The 21,005-nt window shown below is 36.1% G+C and overlaps 1 protein-coding gene across 1 annotated transcript; it reads left to right on the forward strand.

The window, feature by feature from the left end:
* Nucleotides 1-15,362: 15,362 nt before the first annotated feature.
* Nucleotides 15,363-15,900, forward strand: LOC114180465 (acidic repeat-containing protein-like). Its single transcript, XM_028066778.1, has 2 exons — nucleotides 15,363-15,379; nucleotides 15,429-15,900. Exons 1-2 carry the CDS (start codon nucleotides 15,363-15,365, stop codon nucleotides 15,898-15,900), a joined length of 489 nt encoding a protein of 162 aa, XP_027922579.1.
* The last annotated feature ends 5,105 nt before the right edge of the window (nucleotides 15,901-21,005 follow it).

The following is a 21,005-nucleotide window of genomic DNA, read 5'->3' on the forward strand; positions in this document are numbered from 1 at the left end:
AAATGAACCGGTAAAAATATTGTATTTACTTTTTTTAAGATAATAAGAAGTAATAAAATTATAATTATTGTTATCATTATAATTATAAAATAAATACAAATAATTTTTATAATTTTATTATGATTAATTTACATATATAATGGTTAAGTTTCAAATAAAAACAGTCAAATAAAAAATGATTAAATTAAATAAGTGATCACTTAAAAGATAATGTTAATAAAATAATTAGTTTTATTTTTAAAAATATTAAAAGGTAAAATTGAAAATGTGAAAAACAAAAAAAAAAGAATAGAAATATATTAAATATAGATATATAAAAAATTTTTAAAATATCAAATATATTAAAATATTAATTTTAAATATATATTTAAAATTATATATTAATTAAATTACATAGATATAAAAATTGTGGGGGCATGCCCCTATGTGCCTTCAAAGGTTCCTTCTTGTTATTATTGTCTTGGTTTTGTTGTTTTTAGCTAAGTTTCTTCGGTTCATACTGTCATATGTTAGATTTCATGCTTTCTTAAGTAGATAGGAATATAGTTAGCTTAGTTTATGATTTTAAAGTTGTGTGAAGGGTTACTTTTCAGTTTTTAGTTTATTGCACTCCATAGTTTTCCTTAGTCTAACATACATTTCTTAAGTTTAAATAGGTCATTTTTGTAGTTTTTGTTGTTCGTAGTAGATAGACCAGTTTCTAGTGCTCTTTTGTCATTTAGAACTTGTTTGCATAGTTAATTTTCTGTGTTCACAAGTTTTAGCATGAGAATTTATATTAAGTTGCATGAAAACGTAATTTTGACAGCTTTGAACTCCTTTGTTTGTCTGGTCAATAATTTCCTCCATAGTGATCCAATTAAAGTGATTCTTGTTGCAATGGATTCCCGACTCCATTACCTTTGATTTGAATGCTAAAATGTAATATTTGGAGCACTATGGTAGTTTCAGTTTGATTTCGAAGTTGGCAGACAGTGTGTGGAGTTGATTCTTTAATGCATCATGAGGTCTTCATATATCAGATTTTAATTCTTTTGCTGTTTTTGACTTAGTTTAGTTTTTGTCTTACTTTTACCTTTTAGAATGTGTCTAGGTAGCTGATTAGTATTTCTAATAGCTAGATTAGTACAGTTTTCAGTTTTAACGTTTCTAGCCATTTTAGTTCATTTTTATTAGGTTCCATTAGGCAGATTTTAGTTCTCTAGTTGTTTTTGAGTTGTGATATGTTTTCCATCTTTCATTTGCTTTCTAAAAGTTGTCCAAGTAGTTTGTAGCAGTTTCTTACAATAGTTTGATTCAGTTTTAAAATTCTACAGTTTTTAGCCTAATTGGTGCTAATTTTTCTCCTAGGTAGCTAAATTTTGAGTTGTAGTTAAGTTTAGTTGTTTGAGCTGTCTTTTAGTTACATTTTGCCATTAGAAACTTGTCAAGATAGTTAGATTACACTTCCATAAGTTAGCTTAGTACATGCATATACATTTGGGTAGACTAGTCTTAGTTTTAGGTAGTTATTTTTAGAATCCCTTTTAGGAAGTAAGTTCTGAGTTAGATTTAGGTATTCTTTAGTCATTTTAAGGTAGTTTAGGTAGTGTCTTCACAATTTACTCATCCTTTAGCATAATCTTAGTTTTGGCCTAGTTTTTGGGTATTTTTAGAGGTTTGGGCAGTGAGATTTGAGTTTTAGGTAGAATTTTAGTTTTTGGTTGTTCCTTAAGTTTCTTTGGTTATTTTAAGCTTGTTGAGTAGGCTCTTAGTTATGTTTTTACCAGTTTACACAGTAGTGCATTTTTCTCTCTTTTCTAGCCTAGCTTTGCTTTGTATGTGTTTGTAGATGGTCTAGCTAGAGTGAATGAACATTTCAATCATTTCTTCTATTCCAATAATTGATTCAAGTATGTTTTTACATGAAAAGTGTGTGGCATGAACAATCTTGACCAATATAACCATGGAGAGAATTGAGCCTAAAATTTCATTCTTGCGTGTGCATTTATTCATGAAAGTGGCATTCTAGGCTTTGCTTTGTTACTCTATATAACTGATCATGGAATGTGATTTGTTTATATGATTTAGGCCATTTTTTATGCAACCACTTGCCAAATAAAGCCTGTCCTAAAAAATCACCATTGCACCCTCATTTTGAGCTAGATTTTACCTTTTTTCTTGAGAAAATAAGATCCTGGCAGCAACTAGCCATTTTCCCTGAAAAACCAAGTTTCTATCTTGGGATGTGTTGTAGAATAGTGTTGAGTTCGAGTGTGGGGATGTGTGATCTTTGAAGGTGCAAAAATATGAGAAAAGAGTGGCTAGAACAATGCAAAGCTGGAACAACAATGTAAAACTGGAACAATAGTGAAAAGTTGGATCCAAATAAAAAAATAAGAGGGAACACGATTGGAATAGAGTTGGAAAAGAAAAAAGTGTGAACAACAAGGAAGTGAGTGAGAAAATTGTTGGAGCACATTGCACATGAAAACAGTTTATACACTTGAACTCATCATTCTCCACCCTCATTCCTTTCACCTTTTAGGATTTAAGCCTTGCTTACCTTTCATACACCACACCCTTAGCCTAATTTCATTATATGCCATTGAATAAGTCCTTTTGATCTTCAAAGTGAATTCATTTGATCGATATTGTTTAGGAACTTTGCAAAGCACAAGAGTGTTCAGTGGATTGGATTGTGAGAGAAATATGAGCCAATACACTTGAGTGAAGAGTGGAAACACTACCTATAAGGTTGGATCTGATTTTGCCACTACATTTTGATTGTTCTCTACTTGAATTCTTTGTTTGGAGTTATTTTTTATGATGGCATGATGGAGTCGACATCGTACAGATTTGTCAGAATTTGATCCAATCGGCCTCCAATCGTCGATCTAGGCATAGATGATAGATAGAAACAACGGAAGACTGAAAAAAAACCAAGCTTCGTTTATGGAACTTGGGATCTCACCTGTGAGGCCACTCTAGGGTTTACTCTCGGTGAAGGTGAGCTAAGACAAAAGGGGGTTAAAATCACACTCTCATTTATCAAAGCTAACCATTACAAGAGGTTGGCCTGCCTTTTATAGGTGAACAAGGCAGCCGAGAAAGAAAACAAATGAAAGAAAAGATGGAATGTCGTCTAACAATAATCTAACAACGAGAGATGAAAAGGGTTGGTTGTCCATCAACTACTACAAACCCTACACACTAAGGGTGGACTGTGTTTGAGTGGCAGGAACAAACCCTAGCAAAGGCTTAGAATACGTGATGAAGAACCCTAACAGTTGAGAAGGTCTGCGTGACAAGAGAATAGGTGGAAGGACGCGTGAATAAAACCTTGTTGAGACGCTTGTGATGCATTGGCTTCAAATAGGTTGTCTTTGACGTGGATGAAATTGGGCTGCTACTTGCAGGCCTAATTAAGTTGCCGCTTGTAGATTGGCGCTGGAATGAGTGTAATGATTTCCTTGAATGGTAGTGTGAAAAAATGGCTTGGAAAATGGGCTGCATTTAATAAAACCCCAATTTAGAACAAATAATTATTTATTTAAAAACAAAACAATAATAAACTAAATAGGCCTAGCCAATGGCCCAAGCTATAAGCCTTGGGGTGAATTCATCATGGCATGTTTTGAAACTTGAACTAGATTGTTTTTCCAGTATGTGCAGGTTAGAGTTAGGATTTTTGGGCGAACTTTTTGATATAGCTTTGTGAAGCTTGATTTGTAGGTTTCTAGAAGTGTTGGTAGCTTTTCATTACATCGCCCAAGAGTGCAATGGTCTTAAGTGTGGGGATGTGATAAGTAGAATTCGATGTGACTAACATTTAACAAAAATGAGGACATGATTTAAGTGTGTCTTGAAGCTATCTTGATTAGGCATTACAGTTCTAGTGAAGTGATAAATCCCTTATCTCTAGAGTTTTTCTTAGCCAATTGCATTGTTTTTGGTAAGCTTAAGAGGTTAATTAAGAGTTATTAGCTTATAATTAGTTTAGTTAGGTTTCTAGTCTAGTTTTACAAAAATAGCTCAATTAGGTGTTTTTAATGCATTTTTAGTGTTGAGAATAGACAAAATTGGGTTTGAGATTTATCTCCCTTGTGTAAACCACACATAGGGTAATCTATTTATAATAGAGAGAGGTACAATTAAAAAAAAGTAACTAAAAATAAATAGAGTAAATAGAAGATGTTTTTTGATATTGTGATTAACAATATCTAATTATATATCTTAACAATATCAAATAATATCTAAACAATATCTAACACTCCCCGTCAAGCTGGAGCATACAAATCGTATGTGTCAAGCTTATTACAAATATAATCAATTCTAGGCCCTCGTAAAGACTTGGTAAAAATATTTACTAACTGATCACTTGAGCTAACAAATGCAGTCTTGATGTCTCCAGACATAATCTTTTCTCGAATGAAATGACAATCAATCTCAATGTGTTTGGTACTCTCATGAAAGACAGGATTAGAGCTAATATGAATAACAACCTAATTGTCACTCACAAGTGTCACTTGAGTGGCATCTCCGAATTGTAACTCTCTAAGCAATTGCTTGAGCTAAACAAGTTCATAAGATGCTAAGCCCATAGCTCTATATTCTGCTTCTGCACTAGATCTTGCCACAACACTCTATTTCTTACTTTTCCACAAGATCAAGTTACCACCAATGGAGACACAATACCCAGATGTATATCTTTTATCAGAAAGAGATCTTGCCCAATCAGCATCTGAATAACAAACAACTCTTTTATGGTTATTAGAACCATATAAAAATCCTTTTCCAAAAGATCCTTTAATATACTTCAAGATACGAATAACTGCATTCTGATGATCTTCACATGGGTAATTAAGAAACTGGCTTACCACATTGAATGCAAAGGAAATGTTAGGATGAGTAACTGTAAGATAATTCAATTTCCCAACCAATCTTCTAGACTGCTCAAGATCATATATAAGCTCCCCCTAAATTGGTAGAAGTTTAGTATTAGGATCCATAGGTGTATCAACATACTTTGAACTATGATGAGGTTTTATTAATAGTCCTGTTATCATAAAGTGTACTGTGTCATTGTAGTATAAAGTCGTCTCCACATGGACTTGTAAAGGTTTAGTAACAACTCGATCATAACTATTTTACTCTTAAGATTCAAGTTTTAACAAGTAAGTTTATGAGTCAAATATCGAATTAGAGGACACGGTTGATTGCTCTTGTTTCCCTTTCTCATATGATTACAATTACCCCTTTTTATCTCGCACTGTTCAAAACAATTGCTTTGGAAGCACTCTCTTTGGTAGATCTAGATGCATCTTTGTTATTTAGAACCTAAGGAATTTAAACCCAAGGTGATCTCTCAACTCTTAGATACTTAAACCCCTGCATTATTGCTTGAGCCTTTTCCCCCACCCAACATCCCCTCTGGATACTTAATTTAGCACCAGTACAAGTCTAGCAACCTTGTTGGACCATAATTCAAACTAGTTTCTCAACTTAGTTTAAACTAGTTAAATGATCACAATTTATTTAATTAACTTGCAGCAAATTGATCTCAAACAATAAGAAATGATATAGAAGATAAATGCATCATAAAATAAGGAAATGCAATTACAAGCAACCTTGCCTCTTGGTGTCTTAGCTACTCACGATGAATGTAGATCTTCTCAATTTACAACTTTCCATTTATTTTCTCCCTATACAATTGATCTATGGATTTTTTAAAGAGTAAGAACACAAGAGAGACCTATTCTATACAAAGTTGCTGCTCTAACAGAAGAAGGGGCCACTGTTTTATAGCCTGGTATAGGCGTTGCTCAACCGGTTTCCCAAGCTCAGCCATACAATCTTCATGTCCTAGATTTCTTCTTGTTTGAGGTTAGTCCAAGTTCAAACTAGTGTGAAGATTCTTTTGTCATTGAGCTTATTGAGTTCTTTTTACTTCTAATCCCCTTTCAAGTTTATGGCTAAACAACTTTCCTTCAACTTAGAAGTATGACTTTAGACTGTGTTATGCATCTTCAACTAATGTGGCTGAACTGGATTGGTGTGGTTCAACCACTCGTCACCTATTTCCTTATTTTTCTGCAAAAGAGTGACACATAATTTAAGATTTCTCATTTGTCATCCAAAAAGTGTGGATCATGATGTTTGAGCAGAAGGAGACATGTTTTCTTGAGAAAAGTGTTTTTCCACCTAAGATAAGTGTCTAATTTGATATGAAAAATGGATGTTATGTAGACACTTATCAAACTCACCAACCCAGTTTCCTCCAATATATCCATGACATACTTCCTCTGAATATAAAAAATATCATCATTGGATTGTGCCACCTCAATACCCTAAAAATATCTAAGTTTACTAAGATCTTTGGTCTAAAAATGGTGACAAAGATGTTGTTTCAACTGAGAGATACCATGGTTGTCACTCCTTATAAGAACGATGTCATCAACATATACTATCAAGTAAATACATCAAATACCCGAGTGTTGATAAAAGACAAAATTATCTGTTTCACATCGAGTCATACCAAATTATTGAACAACATTGCTAAACTTTCCAAACCAAGGTCTAGGAGACTGTTTTAGGCCATATAGGGATTTGCAAAGACGACATACCATCCTAGAAGACTCCTCTTGAGCAAAAAACCCAGGAGGTTGCTTCATATAAATTTCTTCTTGCAAATCACTAATGCGGAAAGCATTTTTAACATCCAATTGATAAATAGGCCATTGTTAAAGAGCAACCATGACGATAAATAAACAAACAAAAGCCATCTTTGCCACAAGGGAAACAATATCTCCATAACCTTATGTGATCCCAACAACGCTTATAACATGGCCCAACGCCTAAGCATAAATCATGTTGAAGGCCCAATCCATGGCCCACATGCATCTCAAGCCCAAAGTCCACCAAGAGGCCCAATAAAAGGAGCATTCTAAACAAGATCCAAAAGGGCTTCAATTACTCTTTTCATGGGCCAAAGAAGATCTAAAGATATGAAGAGATTGCATGATTGAGCATTAGAATAGCCTTTTAAATTGGGCCCATTGTTTAGGTCTTTCTTTCATAAATAGTAGGCTAAATAAACTTGTTCCTTAGACTTTAATTGGGTTAATCCAAGCCCAATAGAGAGGATTGGCCAAGATGTTAGTTTTGAAATGGTTGAAAAGCCAAGAAGGGGGGTTGAATTGGCTAGTTAAAAATTTAGGCTATCTTTGCAAGTTAAAAACCACATTTAATTGAATCAAATAGATCACCAAGTTAGGATGCAAACAGTACTGAACTGTACACTTTCAACCGATCAAAAATAGAGTTAATCGATTGATTTTACTAAACAGATTCTGTTTTGGTATAATCAACTGATTGAAACAGAAAAACAGTCGACTGAAATACTAGGAAAAATGTAGAAATGAAAATTCGAGTTTTAAACCAAAAACAATGCTCAAGAATGATCAAGACCAGTTCGAAATGATTATACAAACATGCTCAATGCTACAGATGTCATGGAAACATGCAAGAACATGAAAAAGATGATTAAAGCACAAGCTCTTTAAACTTTAAAATGAGAATGCAAGAGAGAAAGGTTAGAGAAGAGAGGACACCACGAGATTTTTATACTGGTTCACTCAAACCTGAGCTACATCCAGTTTGTCAAGGCAACCTGAGCTTGACTTTGCACTATTTCAAAATTTTTACAAAGTATCCACCCTTACACTTCCAAAATATGAAAAAACACCACAAAAGACTCTTGAATCACACAAGAATCACACCAGCACAGCAAGAACCCTCTTGCAGACATGGAAAACTACCAGGCACACACACAAAGCTTGAGAAAGATCAAACCTTAGTGGTAGCACAACCCATCCTACCACAAACCACTTTCTCCAAGCTTCAAACCAAGCCAAAAGCTCCAAGAATTGATCCAAGATCAATCTTCAACAGCTGCAACAAGTATGATCACGAAGGAGAGAGTTTCCACAAGTTTCCAGAACAAATCCGTGCTCTAAAATGATCAACAGACCTCTCTTTCGAAAATCACAACTTTTGTAGTCAAACTATTACGAAATTCAGCAGGTTGATTTTCAAATCAATCGATTGAGTTCACTTGACTTAAGTGAAATCGGTCAATTAAAAACTAAATCAACTGATTGAATTTATTGTAGTTTAAGACTACTACAACCAACCTTTTAACCTGTTAAAAAGCCATTCAACAAATTAAAAGAGACATTTTAACTTGTTGAAAAACCATTCAACAGATTAAAAACACAATAAAGACCAAACTACAACTAATTAATGCTATAAGGTCTACAACATGAGTTACAAACTACAAAAACACTTTCTTAATGATGTAACTACATGGAGAGCACACGTTCCAGCCTTGATTAACATAGTTATCATCAAATCTCTTTTCCTTCATCAATGTAGGCTTCATTCCAATGGTAATGGCTTCAAGATAGTTCAAAAGAGCTTCATTCAATCTTCATCAAATCTTCAAGAAGCAAACCACCTTGGCTTTTCATGTCAACACAAGACACTCTCCTTGCCACATGAAAGGAGTGGCTTCTACCTTGCAAAGAAGTGTCATGCCACTTGTCACACATCCATCATGCACATCCAAAAGCCAAGAAAGAGACTTCTTCTCCAAGCTTGCATCTCTTTTCAAATATAATTTCATATGCATGTGCATTAGTGACGTTCTCTTCTTTAAAAGAGAGTCCTAGAGCACTTTGTAGAGTTTACTCTTGAAATTTCTAATAGAATGTTTGTGTTGAGATCACTCCACTCTTTTATTAGTTTGATAACACCTAAGCTAGAGGTTTACAACATTTCCTCTGGCCACCTTTCACTAGTCTAGTTTCTAGTCTAGTTCTCCTTTCACCACTTGAAATTCCATTGTTACAAGAACCTTAAACACTTGTCTCCATGCCATTTTTCGCTGCCTATGGAGTTCATACTAGCCACCACACATTAGAGCTCCATCAAATTGGTATCAAGAGCCACTCATTCTCGGAGTCTCAAGTTTGAGTAAGGTTTTTGGTCTTATCTTGTGGTTCTTGGAAATTTTTGTGTTGTTCATCCAATTTTCATTGTGTTCTTTCATTTTTTGTGTTGTTCTTCCATTTTCTTTAAGTTTTCTTCAAGTTTCCTTCAAATGAATCGAACATCTATATGAGTCTACATGAATTCTATGGATTTAAATGGTAGATCTCCATGATTTTTGGTTCACATTTGTTTTTAAGTTCCATTTATTTTTCCAGCAACATTTTCATTCGGTGGTTTCCATTTATTTTCAGTTTATCATCTTGTATTTTGTCTTAAGTTATGTTTAAGTGCTTTGTTTCATCTCCATTTTCGTTTCATTTGCTATTTTTTGCATTTTCTTGATGAGAACCAAGTCCTACATCACACAAAAGAGCAATGAACATCAAAGTGATGCTTATGGATGTGTAAGGCATGTTCTCACTGTTTTTGATCCCTTTCACCGATTGAATTCTTGCTTTTATGTGTTCTAGATGTTCTTCTATGATTCATGCTTGATTCTAGATCATAATCAAGTTCATTCTACTTGAATTTCATAGAACATCTTCTCAATTTCCATGAGCAACAGTGCTTTAGTCTCTGTTTTTAGTTTTCACTACACGCACGACCAAATTTTTTTCTGATTTTTGCCTCTTAAAGATAAGAGATAAAAGAAAATAAAAAAAATCACTAAACAATGTTAAGTAAAAAAAAATATGAAAAATCTGTGAATTTGAGGCATCAATCAGTGTTTTCTGGACTGCTAGTTTTTGGAAAATTCATTTTCAATGTTGTTTTGTGTGCGTTTTGTGTGTTGTAAGTGCTCTTTGTTGATATAATTCTTGGCTTAGGTGTATGCTCTATATTTCCTTGAGTTGCCTTAATTTCAAGTGGATTCTTCCCTTCATTTGGCACTGTTGCAATGAGTACTATAAGCTTCATGTTTGAGCACTTCTTTTTCAGATTTTCTCTTCAATTCTAGTGTTATTCTAGGTTCCTTTTCATTGAGCTAGCCTTTCATTCTTACTTTAATTTCTTGCTTGTCATTCGTTCAGTACTCTTTCAGTCACGTTACATGTTCATTCACTTTGGTTAAGCACTTATAATGAGCTTTTCTTGCTTTATTCTTTGCTTCTTTTCAAGTGCATTGGCTCTCGGGTTTGAGATTTGATTTGGTATTTGGTATGAATTTTAGCTTGGTTGCTATTCTAGTGGTAGCATTTTTAGGTGGTGGATGTGAAGTAAAGTTTTAGCTTCGTGCTTTCATTATAATTTCTTCCTCTTCCTCACCTTTGAGAGATTTGATCCTACAACCTTTGAGAGTGTGTGTGCTAACCATTTTAGTTGGCATAGTTTCTTGTTGTTTTTCTTGACTGTTTTGCAGTTGTTGGTTGTTGTTTTGGTGATCTTTGAATGTCCAAATAATTGTGTGTGGTGCCTCCAAGTTGCCACAATTGGTGCTATAAGTTTTGTCCATCAACTAAGGCTTTAAACCTTCCATCAAGCTATCGGACATTAGTGTTTTGGCAACACCATTAAGCCTTTATTTTTCTTTGTTTCCATTGTAGTTTTGTGCTTTATTTTCTCTTCATCTTTTGGTCACTCATTTGGTGGAAAGTGAAGTATCTTTGTGTGCAAACTTTTTTAGTAAAATGGCCTAAAAAAATTGTGAGTTTCTAAAGTTGTTTTTGGCCATTCTTTTGGCATCCATTGTGCTTGCGAGATACTTCATTTTAGCAACTACTTTGTGTTCCAAATATTAGTTTTTTTTCCTCATTGTAATTGTGGCCTACTTAGGTATCTTGGAGAACTAGAAGGTGTTCAATCCCATCTCCGAAGTAGAACCTTTCTCACCTATAGTGAAACATTTTTAGTGGTAAGAGTGTTGAAAGTTCTAAGTGCTTTCTCACCTTTTCTTAGGCCGCATAATTTAGATTCATGTTTTCACATTGCATAGTGACTTGATTTGTGAGACCATAGTCTCTAAAATTTTGCCAATTAGGGGTCCGTTTTTAGTGTTAAATTTTCTTTGTTTTTTTTTGTTTGTGTACTTTATCTTAAGTGATTCTATCTACTTATTACTTGAACATGTGTGTGAACATTGAGTACTTTTGCAAGTGTAACCTTGGCAAGGATTAGCCTTGGTACTTAAGAAGTCCTTGAGACTCACCTCGCTTACTTGGAGGTACATTTCATAGTGACATTCCATTCTTTGGGGAGGATATAGGTCCAATATCATTCATAGATTGAATGTGGGATACAGAGAAGTTGGTGCAACCATTCTATAATAGATATGGTCAGTCTGATATTCTTAGGCATTTTATTTCTAGGTTTGTAGGACGTGCATATGAGTGGTGAAAAAAGAGACAACTTAGAGTGGAAAAGAGAAGAGAATCATACATTAATACATTTTATGAATTGAAAGCATGCATGTGGAAACATTTTGTTCCCTCTTCATTAGGATCACTAGAGAGCAGTAGTCTAGGCTACAAAACTTTATTGATATAGGAGATGCATTCATTCAAAATCTAAACAAGTTTTCTCATCAAGAAAGAGATTTTAAAGATAAACTGGACTTGCTCTTGAGTAAGAAAAAGAGAAAAAGAAAAGTTTGAAAAGCAAAGAGCATTTGAAATGCAAAAGGCATTTGAAAAGCAAAGAGAAATTGAAAAGCAAAGAGCAATTAAAAAGCAAAGAGAGTATGTGGAAAAAGAGAAAATAGCGCAAGAGAAAAGAGAAAAATTTGAGAAAGAACTAAGAGAAGAAGAGGAATGAAAGATAAAGGAGAAGTTAAGCATAAAGAAGGAGGAGAAAAAGAGAAAAAAGTATGAAGAAAAAGAGAGAGTAAGACAAGAGGAAGAATTAAAAAGAAAAGAGGAAGGGATTAAGAGGAAAGAAGCAAAGGAACTATTGTTTAGAGCAATAGAGATACAACATCCTTGCATAGACCTCAAGATTAAGCTTCCAAAGGGAGTGATTCCATCTTTACACTCTACCTTATCTTCCATTAATTCTTTTGTCTTAGTTCTTCCTAAAATTGTTTTTCCACCTTCACCCATTATTTCAAACTCCTCCAAAGATTTTCCAAAACCAACCTTTGACTTAGAGTTACCTTTTCGAATCAAAATTTTTGTGAAGTGGGTCGCATATCACATTTTTCCAAACTTAAAAGCCCATCCTCAGATATTTTGCGTCCATATCGACTGCATGGTCTTTATGATTTTACTAAAATAATGTTTGATGACTATTGCAGATATATTTTTGATCCTAGTGGAACCCAACTTCAGTTGTTGTGAGGACAAATCCTCTTCAAGATGGAGGGGATGATGTGATCTCAACAAGGCTTATAGCTTGGGCCAATGCCTAGGCCCAAATCATGTTCAAGGCCCAATCCATGGCCCACATGCATCGCAAGCCCAAAGCCCACCAAGAGGCCCAATAAAAGGAGTATTCTAAAGAAGATCCAAATGGGCTTGCCTCAAAATGGACAAACTTCTCATGGGCTTCAATTACTCTTTTCACGGGCCAAAGAAGATGTGAAGATATGAAGAGATTGCATGATTGGGCATTAGAATAGCCTTTTAAATTGAATCCATTGTTTAGATCTTGCTTTCGTAAATAGTAGGCTAAATAAACTTGTTCCTTAAATATTAATTGGGTTAATCCAAGCCTCATAAAGAGGATTGGCCAAGATACTCTCCTTGCCACATGAAAGGAGTGGCTTCTAGCTTGCAAAGGAGTGCCATGAAACTTGTCACGCATCCAACCCATCATGCACATCCAAGGGCTAAGAATGAGACTTCTTCTCCAAGCTTGCATCTCATTTCGAATGTAATTTCATGTGCATGTGCATTAGTGACCTTCTCTTCTATAAAAGAGTGTCCTAGAGCACTTTGTAGAGTTTACTTTTGAAATTTCTAATAGAATGTTTGCGTTGAGATCACTCCACTCTTCTATTATTTTGAGAGCACCTAAGCTAGAGGTTTAAAACATTTCCTCTAGCAACCTTCCACTAGTCTAGTTTCTAGTCTAGTTTTCCTTTCACCACTCCAAATTACATTGCTACAAGAGCCTTAAACACTTATCTCCATGCCATTTTTTGCTGCCTATGGAGTTCCTACCAGCCACCACACATTGGAGCTCCATCATAACCCAACCCAAAACTTTGAGTATAATCTTTGACCACAAGACAAGCTTTGAGGCAATCAATAGTACCATCAGGTTTAACTTTGATAGCAAACACCCACCTCCAACCAACCAACAACAAATTTCCTAAACGGTAACGGGACCAGTTTCGAAGTTACACTGTTATGAATAACACTTAGTTCATCTGTCATGGTCTGACGCCAACCAAGATGGGCTAAAGCTTCACGGACAATGTTTGGAATGGTCACAAAAGAAAGAGAGGAAAGACATGTATAAAAAGGTAATGATAATCGATGATAACTCAAAGCAATATAATGGAGAGAGGGATTACGGGTAGAACGCATACCTTTTTGTAGGGCAATAGGAAGGTCAAACTCAAGTGTCGGAGCCGAAAGAGACAGAGTAGTTGACACTTGAGTAGAGAGTCACATAGTGGTGGTTGTAAGACCCGGGAAAAAATTAGACTAAAGGGAAACACATGGAAAAAATTTAATAGCTTGATTAATGTTGTTGATCTATTTAATTTAATTAGGTTATTAAATTATTAAATTATGAAATATGAAAGAATTATTATTTGAGTGATTTAAGTTATAGTTGAATTTATAATAATTATTTAAGTGATATAAGTTATTGTTTTATTTATTTTAAATTTTAATATCATATATAATGTTGTGAATATGTGTTTATAAAGTTGTAGTGCGCATGTTAACGTTGAGATGCATATAGCGTAATTGTTGTTTGTTTGCCAATAATGTGAAGGTGCTTGAGTTCGAACCCTCTGTTGCATGTTCCGTGCAATAATTTGTTTAATTTTCTCTCTTCTCTTTTGTTGTGAGGCCCACAAAAGTTTTTAAATTTTCTCTCTCCTCCTTTAATATTTGAAAACAAGGGTTCTTCATTTTTCTGTTTTCATTTTCCGTCACCTGCAACCAGCTTTTATTTTGTTAAAGTAATGTTGTTCCCATTGTTATAGAAAAATAAAAAGGGCTAAAGCTTAAGATTTTAACAAAAAAGATTACGCAAGAGATAGTGAGGGCCATTTAAATTAAAAAGGGTTAGGGTTTCGGAAAAAAATGGCACACATGAATTAGATAGGAAGAGACTGAGAGAAGCCATTGAGAAGTGAAATGAGGTAATGAAGGAGATGATTGGAAGAACTTCTAAGAGGTAGGGGAAGCTTTACCTTATTTTGTTCTCTATATTTTGTGTGGATTGATACATGTGGATTGAAGGCATATCTAAGTGTGTAGAATGATGAAGAGTGTCGTGTTGTTCTCGCTTGTTTTCATGTGCTTGCTAGTTGATGGAATGGTGATGGGTATTGGCTTGTGCGATGTTCTGAAACCGTGAATCTATCATGTTGTTGAATATTTTTCCTTTTATAGTATGCTTTGGATGAATGGGGTGTAAGTGCTTGGGTAAAACGAAAGCATGAGAGAGTGTAAGGAGTGGTGCAGTGATATTGTTAGTGTTGTGCATGTACCCCTTTTCTGTTCTCTCGTTTCAAGTTTCCTTTGGTTGAGTGCAGCGTTCCATGGGGGATTAGCTTTCGGTAATTCTTTCTCGTGATCATCCCAATTTAGGTCTTATTCAAGTGGTGGAGTACTTGGTGTAATTTTTAGATTTCGTGATATAAAATGTTTTAGGGTAGTGGGTTCTCTTAGGGGGAGTTTCGTTTCTTTATTCTCTTCAATATTTGTCTCTTTCGCAAACTGTATATCATGGTTCATGGAGTCGTTTTGAATCAACATTGTTCCTAGGGGTGGGCAAAAAATCTAATTTTCTTGATCCAATCCACTTTTGCTCCAATCTAATCCATTTATAATTCATTTTATTAAAAATCCAATCTATTTAATGGATCTGGATTTCAATCTAATCTACATTTTATATATTTTATAGATTGGATATCCATTTTATAAATCAAGATTTTTAAATATGTATAATCCAAAAAATCCAATCCAAATTTTCAATTTAAATTTTTAATTGGGTTAGACTAAAGATTGAGATGCACTAGGCTAAATTCAGACTCAGACGAGCCTTGCTCAAAGACCTATACAGACTGGGCAGGCCGACCGACCATAAGAGGTTGGACTGACCTCAAGATATGAACAAGTTAGGCGGACCCGACAAACCGAACGAGTCGATCAGGCCCAACGATCCGAAAAATTCGAGTGAGCCCGATGACACGAATGGGCTAGGCGGGCCCAATGACTCGACGAGCCAGGTGGGCCCGATGACTTGAACGGACCCAGCAGGCTCTATGACCCAAACAGGCCCAACGACTCGGATGGACTCGACGATCTGGACGGACCTGACGACCCAAACGGGCCCGACGACCCGGACGAGCCCGACACCCTAGACGAGCCTGGCGACTCGGACGAGCCTGAGGACCTACACGGGCTCGATGACTTGGACGAGCCCGACGCCCCAGATGGGCCTGGTGACTCGGATGGGCCTGACGACATACATGGGCGTTACGACCCAAATGGGCATAACGATATGAATGGACCAGACGACCCGAATGGGCTGGACGATCCAAACGGACCTGACGACTCAGATGACCTAGACGGGCCCGATGACTCGGATGGGCTTGACGACCCGGACGAGCCGAACGACCCGAATGTGCCCGACGAGTCGGACGGGCCTGGTGACCTACACGGGCCTTACGACCCAGATGGCACAACGACACGAACAGGCACGACGACCCACATGGGCCTTACGACCCGGACAGGCTCGACGTACTGAACGGGCCCTACGACCCGAACGGGCCTGACGCCCCGTTCAATTCGTTGGGCTCGGGTCGTAAGGCCTGTGTAGGTCGTCAGGCCCATCCCCGTCGTGTGGCCCGTCTAGGTTGTCTAGGTCATCGGGCCCGTTTGGGTCGTTCGGGTTGTCGATCCCGTACGGGTAGTCGCGCCCGTTTGGGTCGTCATGCCCGTTCGGGTCATCATGGCCGTTCGGGTCGTCGGGCCTGTCCGGGTTGTCGCGCCCGTTTGGGTCGTCATGCTCGTGTGAGTCGTCATGCCCGTCTGGGTCGTTAGACCCGTCCAAGTCGTCGGATACGTTTGGTTCGTAAGGCTCGTCCAGGTCGTCTGACTTATTCGGATCGTCGTGCTTATCCAGATCTATTTTAAAAAATAATATATTTTTCATGTTGAAGATGAAAGCCCATGGGTTGGCCCTGACCCACCGGGCTTTTGTAGGGTTTTTGGCCTTTTGGGTCATGTTGGCCTTAATGACACAAGTTTTAAAAAAATCAATTTAATTTTTTTTTATAAAAAATGGATTCTAGATTTTGAACTTGATCCAAATATTTGGATTGGATTTAAATCTTGATCCAAATATTTGGATCTGGATTTTAAAAATATTCAAACTACTTTTGCTAAAAAAATGGATTTGGGTCGAAAATCTAATCCAATTATTTAGGTATAAAATGGACGTGGATTGGATCATTATCCATGCCCACCCATAACTATTCCGTTTTGATGCACGAGGGTTATTCCACTTTAAGTCATTCTTACAGCTTTGATTGGTTGGGGTGTGGTTTGGGGTTGTGCCACTGGGAACTTTTCGTGATGGCGATTGGGTTCCTTGAATCTTGGTTATGCATGCAAATAGGTTATATCTCTTGCATGGGGCACAAACCTTTCGAAAAGTTTCCTTGCATCCCGAAGTCTAGTATGTGGTGGTTTCGCATTTTTGTCCTTTATTTATTCACATTGCTATAGCTTGGTTCACTTTCTCTTTCCTATCACTTTGTGGTTTGAGTGGTAACCCTTAGGTGCAGTTTTGTTCTCCTTTTACCTTCACGTTTTGAGACCTTGTGTTGCAGCCATGCATTGCTTTACAATTTTCGCATGGGATCCACACTCTTATTTACTTCTCTTTTCCTTTGCATTCTCTTTCTTCCTTTTTTTTCTATTTTCTTTTATGTAAAGGCATGAATTGACTTTTCTCTTTCTTCTTATTCTTTTATGTAGATGCAGTGGTTTCTTTTAAAAGTAAATTGGTTTCTTTTCTTTTCTCTCATCACATGCGTGAGTGGTTTGCTTGGTGGAGGGGGCCACATGCATTTTCTTTCATTTTAGATTTGGATGTAGATCATTTGTGGGACCCATGAAGCATAAAAACCTATATTTTCTAGTTTTAAGCATTATTTTGTTTTGATCAACGTTATAGCTTTACCACATATAAATTACATTTCGTTTCATGAGTTCAAGGCAACGTTTTGGTTCCATTGTTTTCGCAAGTCACTCATACGTATTTGTTTGGTAGGAAACCCATAGCATGTCTAGTGATTTTGTTTCTTTCTTTCAACCACGAACATGCATGCCTATGAGTTCTTTTATTTTTATTTTTATGTTTGGTGTAGTATGTAAGTTTCATTGGGTATAGGTCTTTGGTTTTTAAAACATGTTTCATACACCTTATTTTGTGAGATGACGTGCATGGAGTTGTTTTCTTATTCTTTTTGTTTTTTTTAAGTTATTGTTTGGCATGATAATGTTAAATAATGCTATGATATTATTTAGTTATCTATACTTATTAGTGTGACCTTGCTTGATTTGAATTACATATGTTTTCATGGGTTGCATGTATGGAGTTTAAGTAGTGGTTTGAGGATAATTACTTGAGTGTGATGTTATGCTTGTGTTTGAATGAATGTCATTCGTTGAGTTGGTTGCTTGAATATATTGTTTGGTAAGTTGATGGGCTTTGATGAAACTTTATTTCCCATGCATGATGTGGTAGTTAGTACTTTGTTGGCAATATGTAATTCTCATGTGTTGAATATCGGGAATGTCTTGCCTTGCTTGAAGAGTCTTGGTGGAATTAAATGTTGTGTGAGATTTTCCGTACCTAGGAACCTAGTGGTGACTCTTTCGCCTATGTGAAGCAGTGGAAAGGGGTCCTCTTCACCTATGTGAAGTAGTGGTAGAGGATTGGTTCTAGTGTTGTACCCTCTCGCCTGTGTGAAGCAGTGGGGAGGGGAAAGATGTTTCACCTTATTTCAGCTCGTTGCGAGTATAGTGCCCGATGTGCGATGCATCAACGTTTTTACTCATAATTCCTTGAGGAATAAGGGAGATAGTCTGGCTGTAATAGTGGGACACATCGAACCATCTGTTCTAGGAAACTAGATGTTGTTGTGGGGTGAGAGGTCGCAGAAAACCAAAGCTTAATTATGATCACTATGTGTGAAGATTTAGATGAATGTGATGCTATGTTTGGTTTGGTATGATTATTTTGATTTCGAGGGTGGTGTGTTCAAACCAAAGATTGATTGGGATCATAGTGCTTCAGTGTTACTTGAATGAGATGTTGAGGATTATTTGTCGTGTTTTATTTACGAAATTCTTTTATATATCATTGTTTATGGTTAGCTTACCCCTATTTGTTTGTTTGTGTGTTTGTTGTATGTGCGATGATCGTATAACGTGTGTGTTATACAGGAGCAGATGCTTTTGGCATGGAGTAGATTGACGAGAGGTTGGGGTGAACTCGGGAGTTTTTATAAATATTTAGTTGCTTTTAATCAAATACTGAAGACTATGTATTTCCTTTTGTTCACAATTATTATTGGAAGTTTTTGACAAAGTGGCGTTTTGAACTATGTAATTTAAATCAAATTAAAAGTTTTTATTAGTACATTTTCAATGATATTTCATTTGTCGCTAAACAAAATGATATTTCATTTTGTTGAGGGGTATAAGCACAAGAAGTTTGATGTAGAATACTGTGAGAAGCCATAAATAGTTTAAAAGAATGAGAAAGATATTAACGGCCATTATCACTGTGCAAAACTCCAATAGAAACATCGAACTGAGTTTTAACTTCATTAAAAAAAGATTGAAAGATAGGAATAATTTTGATTGATTTTTCATTAAAAATAATCAAGTACATTTGGAATAATCATCAATGAAAGTAACAAAGTATTGAAAACCTAAAGTAGACTTAACACGACTATGACCCTAAATGTCAGAGTGAACCACGATAAAAGGGGACGAAGCACCACGTGTGACACTACGAGGAAAAGAAGTACGATTATGTTTGCCTAATTGACACGACTCACACACCAAATGAGACAGCTTGGACAAGACAGGGACAAGCTATTGTAACTTGGCAAGGCTTGGATGATCTAATTGAGCATGAAGAAGAGAGGGAGACTCCAAAACTACACCAATGTGTGTAGAGGGACGAAGATGATAAATACCATGAGACTCACATCCTATGCAAGTCACCTGTTTCGAACTCCGGTTTTGTAAACACACAAAATTGTTGGTAAAAGAAACAACACAATCAAGAGAACGAGTTAGACGATTAATGGACAACAGGTTAAAAGGTGACCTAGGGACATAAAGAACATTATCAATAGTTAAAGAAGGAAAAAGTTTAACAGTGCCAACACCATGAGATGAGACTCTAGAACCATCATCCAATGTAAGATAAGGTAAAGGATTAAGAGAGGATAAAGAGGAGAACAAAGATATTTTACCAGCGATATGATTAGTGGCTCCTGAATCAAAAACCTAAGGACCAATAGAAGGAGATCAGGTTAGACCAGCAAAAGATGTACCTGTGTGTGTGACAGGTGCAGTGAAACTAGAAGACTGTTGATCTTATACCATTTGAGAAATTTGTTGAACATAGCAGGTGTATCGGATGAAACAGAAGAAGGAAGATCCCTAGTAGACGAAGGTAGGTAAAGATAAGTTTGAACAACTACAACAGATCGAAGAGGACAACCATGTAATGCATAAAACTTGTCAATCTTGTGACCTGGCTTGCAACAATGGTCACACTTGTATAATGCATAACACTTGTCAATCTTGCTTACTAGAGGCATCATAGGTTTCAAATCCTTTCTCCCATAACTCCTTTAGCTCATCAACTAGAGGTTTTAAATAGACATCTATGCTACTTTTAGGGGAAGAAGGACCTGGAATAAGTAAAGATAACATCAAATAAGGTTGCTTCATGCAGGCCCATGGAGGTAGGTTGTATGACATCAGAATAACCGACCAAATACTATATTTGCTACTCATTGTCTTATATGGATTAAATCCATCACTTGCTAACCCAAGCCTCACGTTTTTTGGATCCAATGCAAAATTAGGATGTAGTGAATCAAAAGTTTTCCAAGCAATTGAATTTGCATGATGTCTTAATTTTCCATCATTAGTACGACCCTTCTCATGCCATTTCATTGAATCAACAGTTTTTGATGACATATATAACTTTTTGATCCTCGGTTTAAGAGGAAAATACCTCAACACTTTGGCTGGAACTGGAGGAGAAACTACCTTGCAAGAAACTTTCTTCTTAAGATTTAGACACACTCTCTCTTTATATCTAGAAGCGCCACACTTGGGGCATGTATCTTCATTCTCATGCTCTTTCCAAAATAGGATACAGTCATTAGGACAAGCATGGATTTTTTCATAACTACAACCTAACTCTTTGATTAAGTATTTGCAATCTTGGAATGTTACCGGCAAAGAAGAGTTTTCAGGAAGCAATTCTTTTAGCAATATTAGTAGCACACTAAATGATACATCGCTCCACCCATAAAGGTTCTTAATATGGAGTAAACGAACAATGATTGATAGTTTTGAGAATTTTTTACAATCCGGGTATGCTTCTTGACGAGCATCACATACTAAATTGTAAATCATCACCATTTCTACATCAAACTCTTCATCTTCATCCAAGATGTCATCAAAATCACACTCAAGCATCATGAAAGTATCCTCTAAAAGTTCATCCAAATTATCTTGCATATTAGCCTTTCCTTTATCCACTTTTGAAGATCCACCTTCCCCATGAAAAATCCATTTATCATATCTTTT

The sequence above is a fragment of the Vigna unguiculata genome, chromosome 4 (assembly GCF_004118075.2).
Source record: "Vigna unguiculata cultivar IT97K-499-35 chromosome 4, ASM411807v1, whole genome shotgun sequence".
Classification (NCBI taxonomy): Eukaryota; Viridiplantae; Streptophyta; class Magnoliopsida; order Fabales; family Fabaceae; genus Vigna; species Vigna unguiculata.